Source organism: Orycteropus afer, unplaced genomic scaffold, assembly GCF_000298275.1.
Source record: "Orycteropus afer afer isolate SDZICR_OR568_19922 unplaced genomic scaffold, OryAfe1.0 scaffold00001, whole genome shotgun sequence".
Lineage (NCBI taxonomy): Eukaryota > Metazoa > Chordata > Mammalia > Tubulidentata > Orycteropodidae > Orycteropus > Orycteropus afer.
This window is the reverse complement of record NW_006921588.1, coordinates 14348344-14359959: the sequence shown is the minus strand read 5'-3', so window position 1 is coordinate 14359959 and position 11616 is coordinate 14348344. Positions and strand designations below refer to the sequence as shown.

Sequence of the window (11616 nt, the reverse complement as noted above, 5' to 3'; positions counted from 1 at the left end):
ACCATTTATTAAACAAACATTCTCTTCCCCATTTAATGGATTTTGGGTCAGAGCTGTTTTTTAATGATGTAATTCTAGAATGTTTTCTTTTCAGATGATGATTGAGAAGCTAATTAAAAAAAAAAAAAAAAATGGTGCCAGGTATCACAACAGTAACAGAACTTCGCTGTTTTTTGAAGTTTTGTTTTGTACTTTTTTTCTTTTTTTAATGGAGTGTGCTGGATGTCTCTATAATTTTGCTCAGATGACTGCAGAACCTGGAAAAGCTGTTGCTGCTATTGATGCATAACACACTGCGATTGGTCTTTTTACATAAATATAAATATATATATATATACACACACACACATACACACATATATATAATTTGAATTTTTGGAGACTTTAGCTGTGCTGTCAACTTTGGAAAAAGTATCCCAGTTGTACCGTGTTGAGTTGGCATTGTACAGAAATTAATAGCCATATTGGTCTAGAAATGTTAAACTTAATTTTTTTCCATTTGTACAGGGGTAACACACTGTATTAAATATGTAAGGTCTTATCTACATGGGTTTGATTACAGGAACTAATAAAGTATTCTCTAAATAATGAAAAAAAAAAAAAGACAGGAAAGATGAATGTGACTATAAAAGAGCAATGACTTTAGGATCAAAACTGAATGAGACTCCAGTAAAAGCACAAAGCACCCTGCTAAATTCTCCCAAAGGTTTAACCTTGGCCCTGCTCTACTAAAGAACTACTGGGACATAAAGAACTCTACACTTTTTTCTGGTCATGTGCTTATTTATACCTGCTAACTCATGTCTTCCTACCAGAAACAAAGATTAGTGATGAATGTCAGATCATTTATATCTCTTGGGAAAATTTGCTCTTCATCTAAGTAATACTTAAAAGTCTCTTTACTTAGCCTTTGCTCCTTTTCACCCTTTTCCTACAGAGGCAATCTGCCGGTTATGAATGAGATCTGTTACTGTGTGTGTTTTTAAGTCGAATTTACAGCTAAGCTGGAACAGGTGTATACAGTTCTTATTTAGCCTTACTTTAGCACAAGAAAAGACTCAAAGCCTTTTCAATGACTTAAATGCTTCATGTATAACAAGTGAAGGTGTTAATGATAAAGACTTTGTTACAATTAGGAGTTGGTCCAATCATTTAAGTAAAGCAAAATTTACATAACATTAAAAGTAGGAGTTGTTAATAAATCAAACATTCAATAACATAAGAATTTACTGTATATGCTATTATCCTATTCAAATTCTACCCATGTTTCAAGATCCAGGTTAACATTTTGCTTTCCCTATAAAGCCATTACTACCAATTCCAACTTGAAACCATCTTTTTCACTTTTGAGAAAACCAAAAATAAATGATAATTAATCTTATTCTGTCTGTGGCATCTGACCTTAATCTTTTAAAAAGATTTTTCAACTGCTATTTAGTTTTTCACATCTTTTATGCTTTGTCTACTTAGACAGATAATCAATTCCTCAAAAGAGAAGAGTGTTGCTACTTTCTACAGATTATATAGTTGTTGTTATTGTTAGGTGCTATTGACTTGGTCCCAACTTATGGCGACTCTCTTAGTGTCGCTATAACAGAAATACTACAAGTGGCTGGTTTTCACGAACAGAAATTTATTCTCTCACAGTTTAAGAAGCTGTAAGTCTGAATTCAGGGAACTAGCTTTAGGGGAGGAGCTCTGGTAGCGTAGTGCCTAAGGCACTTGACTGCTAACCAGAAGGATGGCGGTTCAAACCCATCAGCCACACCTTGAAAGGAAGGTTGGGTAATCTATTTCCCTAGTGATACTGCCTCAGAAACCTAAGGAGGAGTCGCTATGAGTCGGGTCCGACTTGATGGCACATAACAACAGCTTTAGGGGAAGGCTCTATGTGTCAGCTTTGGGAGAAGGTCTTTATTGCATATCATCATCTGTTCCTTGGAGATCTCCATGTATCTTGGCATCAGTCTTTCCCCGGGTCCAGGAGGTGTTCGGCGCAGAACCCTAAGTCGAAAGGATATGCTCTGCACCCAACTCTTCTTTCTTGGTGGTTCTGAGACCCCTCCTTCTCTGCTTGCTTCTCACTCCTTTGCTCTCTTGTAAGACAGAAGGTGATGCAGGCCACCCTCTAGGGAAACAGTCCTTACATCACACAGGGCTGTGACTGGAATAAATGTGTTGCATCCCACTCTAATTCCCTCACAAATGATTGGCTGCCAAATTACATAATTACATAACTGCGATTATATAATAATGACCATAGCTCAGGCAAGTTGATAAATATTTTTAGGGACATAGTTCAATGCATGACAGTGATCCTATGCAAAGCAGAACAAAACGCTGCCTAGTCCTGCACCATCTTCATAATTGTTGTATGTTTGAGCTGGCTGTTGCAGCTACTGTGTCAAATTTTCTCATTGAGGGTCTTCCTCCTGTTGCTGACCATCTACTTTACCAATCATGACGTCTTTCTCTAGGGACTGCTCCCTCCTAATTGCTAAATATTATCTCCTGTCTCTCATAGTCAGTCTGTAGCCATGGAACTTTCACCATCTATCTGTTCAACAAATTTGTAAACCTCCCAGATTCTAGAAACTGCCTTGTTACCTTATACTTTTTTTGTGTGTGAGATTTGGGTGAAAAACTTACAGAGCAAACTCACTTTCCATACAGCAGTTCACATACACTTTGTCTCATGACACCGACTATAATTTACCACAATGCAACAGCTCCCCTCCTACTTCCTCCCGATAGTTACTTCTTCCCTGTGCCCATCCCTCCATGCACTCCTGCCCGAGCTGTCTCCCTGTGCATAGACAGCCCTTCTTGCTCCCATGATTGTTCTCTCCAAGGAGTGTGTCTACTTCAGGTAAATGTTCAACTCATATACCTGTCTTTTGTTTTGCTGGAAGTTACAAGTGTGGGTTCAATTCCAGACCTGAGGAGCAGCTAGGGGCCATAGTCTCAGGGGTTCTGCCAGGCTCTATCAGACCAGCAAACCTGGTCCCCCCCACATCTTTTTTTTCCCAAATGATTTTGAGTTTTGTTCCACATTGTTCTCCCTCTCTATTCAGGATCTCCTACATAGATCCCCCTCTGAGTGGTTGACAGTGGTAGCTGGGCACCATCTAGTTCTTCTGGTCTCATAGTCATATAGGCTGAGCTTCACATGGTGTACCAGTCGTGAGGACTAATTGTTTCCATGAATCTTTGGTTTTCTTCATTCTTCTTTGCTCTGCAGAAGGAGAGACCCATCGTTGCATCTAGATGGCTGCTTGCAAGCTTTTAAGATCCTAGGCACCAGTCACCGAAGTAGGAGGTCGAACAATGTTTTGTGTAGTACATTATGCCAATTGAACTTGATGTCCCCTACGACTATAGTCCCAAGCCCACAGGTTCAACTACTCACTCCCTCTGGGTAGCTGGCTGTGACCAAGAAGTGACTACAACCTTGTCCCTTGTCTCTACTATACACCTGGGAATTCAGATCATACAAATACACTTATAGGACCATTGTCTGCCAACCCTATACATGGTCTTAGGTACACTCCCTGCTTCATAGACATTCCTAATAATTCAGCCTGTCCACCCATTTATCCACCCGTATACCCATGTTTGCCTTCACTGACAAGTCAGTACTGTATGTGCAGAAGGGTTCATCTTTGTTGTCTGTACTTCCCTTATACCTCTCTATGTCTTCCTCTTCTTCAATGCCACCATGTTGATCACTCGTATTTGGTACCTTGCCTTTCTCTTCACCCAAATCAATACTTATCTCTACCTATCTAACAGTGTTCCCTACCCTACCCTCCCACCCCTGGTAACCAACAAAGAAAATTTCCTTCCATAGATAGACCTTTCCTTGACTTTTACAATAATGGACTATTAAAATATTTGTCCTTCTATGATTGACTTATGTTTACTCAGCATAATTTCATCCAAGTTCATCCACCTTTTGTGGTGTTTTGCAGATTCTAGGTTACTCTTTAGGGTTGCATAGTATTTCATTGGGTGTATGTGCCATAATTTGGTTATCCATTCCTCAGTGGATGGACACCTAGGTTGTTTCCATCTTTTGACTATTGTAAATAATGCTGCGATGAACATGGGTGTGCATATGTCTGTTTTTGTCCTGGCTCTCACTTCTTTAGGATATATACCTAGTAATGGAATGGCTGGGTCAAATGGTATTTCTAATTCCAACTTTTGAAGGAATCGCCATACTGCTTTCCACAGTGGTTGTACAATTTTACATTCCCACCATCAGTGTATCAAAGTCCCAATCTGTCCACATCCTTGCCAGCATTTGTTATTTTCTCTCTTGTTGAACTTTGCTACTAGTGCTGGGGCAAGATGGTATCTCATTGTTGTTTTGATTTTCATGTCTCTAATGGCTAATGATCCTGAACGTTTCTTCATATGTTTGTTGACCATCTGAATAGCCTCCTTGGTGAAGTGTCTATTCATGTCTTCTGCCCATTTTTTAATTGGATTATTTGTCCTTTTGTTATCGAGGTGTTGGAGTTTTCTATGAATTCTACAGGTAAGTTCCTTGTCAGGTATATCATTGCCAAATATTTTTTTTCCAATCTGGAGGTTCTCTTTTGACTCTTTTGGAGAAGTCTTTGGAAGCACATAAAAATTTAATTTTTAGAAGGTCCCATTCATTTTGTTTCTCTTGTGCTGTTTGTGCATTTTGGGTTATGCTTGATAGTCTATTTATGCCATATATTGTTGTTGTTATTTGCTGTCGAGTCGGCCCCGACTCGTAGCGACCCCTCCTTGGGTTTCCAAGGCAGTTATCATGACGGAAGCAGGATTGCCCAACCTTCCTTCCGAGGAGTGGCTGGTGGGTTTGAACCGCCAGCCTTCTGGTTAGCAGTCAAGTGCCTTAGGCACTATGCTACCAGAGCTCCTAGGACCCCTAAATTTGCCCCTGGGAGCTCTGGTAGTGTAGTGCCTAAGGCACTTGACTGCTAACCAGAAGGCTGGTGGTTCAAACCCACCAGCCACTCCTCAGAAGGAAGATGGGGCAATCTACTTCTGTATTGATACTGCCTCGGAAACCCAAGGAGGGGTTGCTATTAAGTCGGGTCCGACTTGATGGCACATAACAACAACAGCCTAGGAAAGTCAATGGAGCAGTTTTACTCTGTCCTGTAGGGTCATTAAGGAGCTCTGGTGATGTAGCAGTTAAAGCATTTGGCTGCTAACCAAAAGACTAGAATATGATCTCACCAGGTGCTCCGCAGGAGAAAGATGAGGCAGTTTGCTTCCATGAAGATACATAGCCTTTGAAACCCTATATGGGGTTACTGTGAGTCAGAACTGACTTGATAGTGGGTTTGAGGATATGTATTAGAATTCTATTTAAGGGCAAAAGGGTTTGGGTACATGCAGTCGAGAGGGGCACAGTGATTACATGTCCCAATGACAGTTAATATAGGATACAAAACACATGAAAGAATCAGACAGCTGGTGATGATCTTTTAAAACATGTCAAATACAGAGATCGATCAATATTATACTCTTACTACTCCTTTAAATATTTTGTTATATGACTGTATTTCAATAAAATAAGGTAAAATTCTCAAGTGAATTCTTCAAATGACTAAATTAATAATTCTAACATTATTTAATAAGGATACAATGGAAATGCACCTAAATCCCTCAAATTCTCTGAACCCGAGTGATGGTCTAGATAGTAGGAGATTGAAATAGTTCAAGCTATGCAGCATTTACTTTCAATTTCCACTTTTGTTTTCACTTTCCTTACTTTATTTCTGTATTGCTTTGTATCCTTAAAAAAAAACAAAAACAGGCAAATGCTAATTGTTAAAGTTTACTTTTCATAAAGAAAAAATAGCCAACAGTATACACACATTTAATATTTTAGGATGGTATGCTTCCCTGCTCCCCTACTACCTGGGGTTCTGTGACCTCAGGCAAGTTACTTAATACTTCTGACCTCATCTATGAAACCTACATATACAATGGGCAGGAGAAAAAATATCTATATATTTGGAGGTTGGAAAGAAAGAATGTAAAAAGCAAAAGTACCTCAAGAAGCTAAGCAGATTCTAAGAAAAATACTCTTTTCCTGGGAGTATATCCTGAGTCCATCTAAAATTCTCTTCCACATATATATACTGCTTATTTTATTCACTTATAAATAAACAAACAAACAAATAAATTAAACACATATGTCTGAAGTTGCAGAACACTATGTTGTGTATTGATTCCATTTACATGCTTATATAGCTAGGAGAATATTGAACAGTTACTAAAAGTGAGTATTTCTAGTATTTTTAAGTTATCCAGATTATGAGAACACTAGGACACAGTTCTCTTTAATTACTAGAAATATTTAAGGGACGATTAAATTCTACCTTAAATTTATAGTATACACAAAGAGTTTAAGCTTAAATTTTAAAAGCCTTTAAAAAGTATTTATGCAAGACATATATTAAATGAAAGCTTTTAAAGCCTACTACCATTTATTTCTGTACTTGGGAAAATGAAGCTTTTGGTATTAGGTCAGGGAATGCAAACTATAATTTATGGGTCAACAACCTGGTTTTACAAATAAAATTTTATTGAACATAGTTGTGCCCATTTGTTTATATATTGTCTATGGCTGTTCCCATCCTACAATGGCACAGTTGCATAGTTTTAGAGAAGTTATAGTAAAAGTTATATAAAGAAAAGTTGCAAAGTTATAGAAAAGACCATACAGCCTGAAAGCTTAATATTTTTACTATCTCATTCCTCACAAAAAAAATTTGTCAGCTCCTACACTAGATTATAAATGTTTAGTAAAAAAAAGATTTTTTGTTTCCACTACTGAATTAAATATTTGAATCATGATAATCAAAAGGGATACTAGGATTTAAAAATCTCTAATAATTAACTTTACTCAAAAACCCTTTTATATTGGATTAAATTAGAAATATACTTATCCAAGTTTAATAACTGGTGCAAACTGATAAACTAAGGTATTCAGTAACAAAAAAACAGAATGACAATGAAAATTAATAAATTATTCTTACTTGTAATCTAAACCAGTCTAACCTCATTCCTCTGAAATCAAATACTTCCCCATCTTCAACTGCAATAACAGAAAAAGAGATTACAAAGCATATTAATGATTTTATAAATCTATAATCACATTTAAATACTTAAGAGCTAAGAAAATGAAACATTTATTCTCAAATCCTACAGAGATCATGACAAAGGAAGGTGTGCTAAGAGATGTATAATGTTCAGACTTCTCTCCTACACTCTCTGGTTCTCAATTTATTTAAATGCTAATTTGAAGGAGCCATTGGGCTTGAAGATCTCATGAATATACACTTTGGACAGCAAGATGACATTTCATAAAATAACTCCATATAACCAAACATCTACCAGGTAAGTTAACAGTAATTTCAATAGCAGATTACGTAAACTAATTTTTGTTATTCAGAAAATTTTAAAGTTTCTGTTCTCTTTTATTTAAAGACAATGAAAATAAAGCAGCACATCTATCTGTCGGAATGAAGCACTCAAATAATGCACAACATCAGTGTTTGAGATGACAGATGTAAGCTCAAATTCCTATTCTAATACATAATAGCTATTAGAGCTTGGACAAATTATTTAACCTCTCAAACCTTGAGTTTCCAAATGTGTAAAATAAAAGTAGTTCCAGTGGTTTAAAGAAGTGATGTGGACTGAATGCGATAATGCATATAAAAGTGCCTGGCACAGACTAAACATTTTATAAATGGAATATATTACTACTATTTTTACAGATAAGTTTGGAGCAAATATCCACTTTGTTAAATATGCAGTATTTTTTGTTGTTGTTTTCTTATCTTTTTTCTTAACACATGCCTCTTTCTTTCTGCTGAATAATAAAAAAAAAAAATCAAACTACAATTCTTAGGATTTTTATAAATATCATCACAGATTCATCTGGAAAAATTTGCTTCAGAAAGAATAAAGTGAAGATAAAAAAGAAACATTAAATATGTCCAAATTTGAAATAAGTGATTCTATAAAAATTAACCATTAAATTCTTTCCTTACTAATCAAGTATGAAAACTTAATTAGAAAAAAATAAGCTTTTACTTAAAAGACTACCTTGTTTTACACTTAGGGAAGTCATAGTGTTAACAAAAGAGGACATGATGATCGACTCATCTTCAGGGCAAACAGAAAGATTCTGAAAAAGAAACAAAAAATAATGTTAGAAATAGCTGCTTGAGAAACATCAACGGATCAATGGATAAACTGTTGTAGACCACATAATACAGAATATTTTTCAAGCAATAAAAAGAAAAAAAGTATCAATAGATACAGTAATATGGATAAATACCTAAAGCAGTGTGCTAAGTGAAAAAAGTTAAAACAATATACAACATATGATTCCATTTATATGAAATTTTTTTAAAAATTATACTGATGGAAAAAAAATCAGTGGCTCCTGCAGACAAAGGGGAGTAATCAACCTTCCCAGCACAAGAAAACACTTAAGGATGCTAGAAATGTTCTACATCTTGACTACAGTGGTGGCTACTCAAATGGATGTATTTGTCAAAATTTCAACTGTACACAGAGTGCATGTATGATAAAGTGTATCAAAGTAGATATTAAAAAATAAAGTTTTTAAAAACTGGATACTTATTTCACAAATAACAAAAAGTGATTTTCAAAACATTAGGACCTATTAGAGTGAACTGAATTAACGTGTTTACAATCTTAATTCTAAATTTATCAGTCCTAGCCAAATGGAAAGAAGATTGAGGTTGTCAAAGAATTCACGTTGCTTGGTTCTACAATCAATGCCAACGGAAGCAGCAGTCAGGACATTAGACGACGTGTAGCATTGGGAAAGTCAACTGCGAAGGAACTGTATCAAGTGCTGACGAGCAAGGATATCTCCTTGAGGACTAAGGTGCGCCTGACACAAGCCATGATATTTCTAATCGCCTGGTATGCATGTGAGAGCTGGACAATGAATAAGGAAGACCGAAGAAGAGTTGATGCTTTTGAGTTGTGGTGCTGGTGGAGAATGCTGAAAGAACCATGGATTGCTAAAAGAACTAACAGATCTGTCCTGGAGGAAGTGCAGCCAGAATGCTCCTTGGAAGCAAGAATGGCCAGACTTCGTCTCACCTATTTTGGTCATGTTGTAAGAAGGGACCATTCCCTGGAGAAGGATGTCATGCTTGGTAGGGTGGAGGGTCGATGAAAGAGGGGGAGGCCTTCAACGAGATGGATTGACACGGTGGCTGCGATGATGGGCTCAAGTATAGCAGGGATTGTGGAGCTGGCGCGGGATCGGGCAGTGTTTCGTTCTGCTGTGCATGGAGTCGCTAAGAGTCGGAAACGACTCGACGGCACTTAACAACAACAGCCAAATGGTTAAAAACACCATGAAATGTACTTTATAACAGAAGAGGATGGTAAGAGCTGAGGCTTTAGAGTTAAGACTTAGAGTTCAAATACTGACTCTATTACTTATGTACTACCACACAATACTGAGCAAGTTACATAAACGTCTGTTTTCTCTTCAATAAATAGCAGTACTACCTACTCTCATGGAGTCATTGTATAAGATTTAATATAATAAGCTATCAATAAATGTTGGCAATTGTTTTTATCATTATTATTATGGCCACAGCTGATATTATTACTGTTTATTGCAATCCCAAAAGAAATGTTAAAAAATTAATTTCCCTAGTATTGTTAAATTTGTTTTTATAAAAATATAACTATCAGATGACTTAAAAATTTTAATACAATAAATAAATCTGTAAAGTTTGTTATTTTGGTAGATACTGTCAAGTTGATTTTTGACTTATAGCAACTCCATGTGACAGAACAGAAATACTCCAGAAGGTTTTCTTTGCTGTAATCTTTATGGAATTATGAAATTGCTGGGTTTTTTCCCATGGAGCTGCTGGGTAGATTCGAACCACCAACCTTTTAGGTAGTAGCTGAGCATGTAACTGTTGTGCTACCAGATGTCTTAACCAAAAAATTCTAACTCACTGCTGTTGAGTCAGATCTGACTCATAGCGACCCCTCCTTGAGTTTCTGAGGCAGTATCGCTAGGGAAGCAGGCTGTGCAATCTTCCTTGCAAGGAGTGGCTGGTGGGTTTGAACCACCAGCCTTCTGCTTAGCAGTCAAATGGCTTAGGCACTATGTATGTGACTACTAACCAGAAGGCTGGTGGTTCAAACCCACCAGAGCTCCCCTAGATGTCTTAGTAAATACCAAAACAGATACAACGTAAGTTTGGTTTACTTTCATACTCTGTGCTATCATGAATAAATAATAAATAGCAAGACTGGCCTCTAGTTTATCTGATAAATAATTATTCAAATAAAATAATAGCAAGATAACAACATCCTAGGGATAAAATCAGGTCTCTGCTCATTTATTTTTAATTTAATTTTTTATTGTGATGTGAGTGCAAATCACAAAGCAGATTCATTTTACACACAACAGTTCGTGCACATTTGGTTTCAAGCCCCAACCATAAAACGCTCTCCTCTCCTCTCCTCTCCTCTCCTCCCTGTGACTACCCCTTCCCTGTGCCCTTCTTATCCATGCATTCTTGTCTTTCCCTCTACGCAAAGGCTGCCCTTCTGATGTCTCATGGTTGACTGATGTAAGGGGTGCATCTCCTTAGGTTAGACGGGTGCATTCCCCAAGGGTATAGGTTGTGACTGGAGGTGTTTTTCTACTATTTGGCTGACTCTCTGTTCCTTTTTAATGGCCCTTCTAAAAATGAAGCATCTGAGCTCCATCTAGTGGATAAAAGAAGAAATAAACTAGTTTAGGATAGTGACATATGTTACACATAATTCAAAGTAAATAATTACATGAACAATGTTTTTCTTACCTGCATTTTTAGGAAGGCTTGAAAAAAATGAGTTTCAAGGTATGCTTAATTTTGTAGAAAACTATTCGTTTTAGGAGTTCTGGTGGTGCAGTGCCTAAGGTATGTGACTGCTAACCAGAAGGCTGTATGTTCAAACCCACAAGCCACTCCTCAGAGGATGGGGCAATCTACTTCCATATAGATACCCCTCAGAAACAGAGTAGTCCTAATATAAACAGAATTTTTACTGCTATTCCTTTATACTATATGCCTAGAACATACTTAAGTGCTCTACCTCTCTACCCAAAGGGTTTGCAATTCAAACTCATCACAGAGGTGCCTTGAAAAAAAAGTCCTGGCAATGTGCTTCCAAAAGACCACACGTTTACATTATGCTGACTGAAGTAAGTTAATCACAGAAGGACAGATACTGTATAAGTCTACTATTATAAAAAGTCAAGGAAAGGTTTATATACGGAAGGAAATTTTCTTTGTTGGTTACCAGGGAGGGGAAGGAAAACTACTAGATCTAAACAAAAAACCCCAACTTACTGCCATGGAGTAATAAGCGATTAATAAATGTTGGCAAATGAGTCAGATCTGACTCATACCAACCCCTCCTTTGGGTTTGAGGCAGTATCACTATAGAAGTAGACTGCCCAACCTTCCTTCTGAGGAGTGGCTGGTGGGTTTGAACAGCCAGCCTTCTGGTTAGCAGTCAAATACCTTAGGTACTATGCTA

General features: G+C 37.1%; 1 protein-coding gene across 1 annotated transcript in view; it reads right to left on the bottom strand.

Annotated features, from left to right (window-relative positions):
* NCKAP1 (NCK associated protein 1) overlaps window positions 1–11616 on the bottom strand; it is a 141155-nt gene that overhangs the window by 50149 nt on the left and 79390 nt on the right. The window contains exons 15-16 of the mRNA XM_007934903.2: window positions 8125–8206; window positions 7050–7108 (exon numbers count right to left, since the gene is read on the bottom strand). Of these exons, the coding sequence (XP_007933094.1) occupies window positions 7050–7108; window positions 8125–8206 (141 nt within the window). The remainder of the gene's footprint in view (window positions 1–7049; window positions 7109–8124; window positions 8207–11616) is intronic.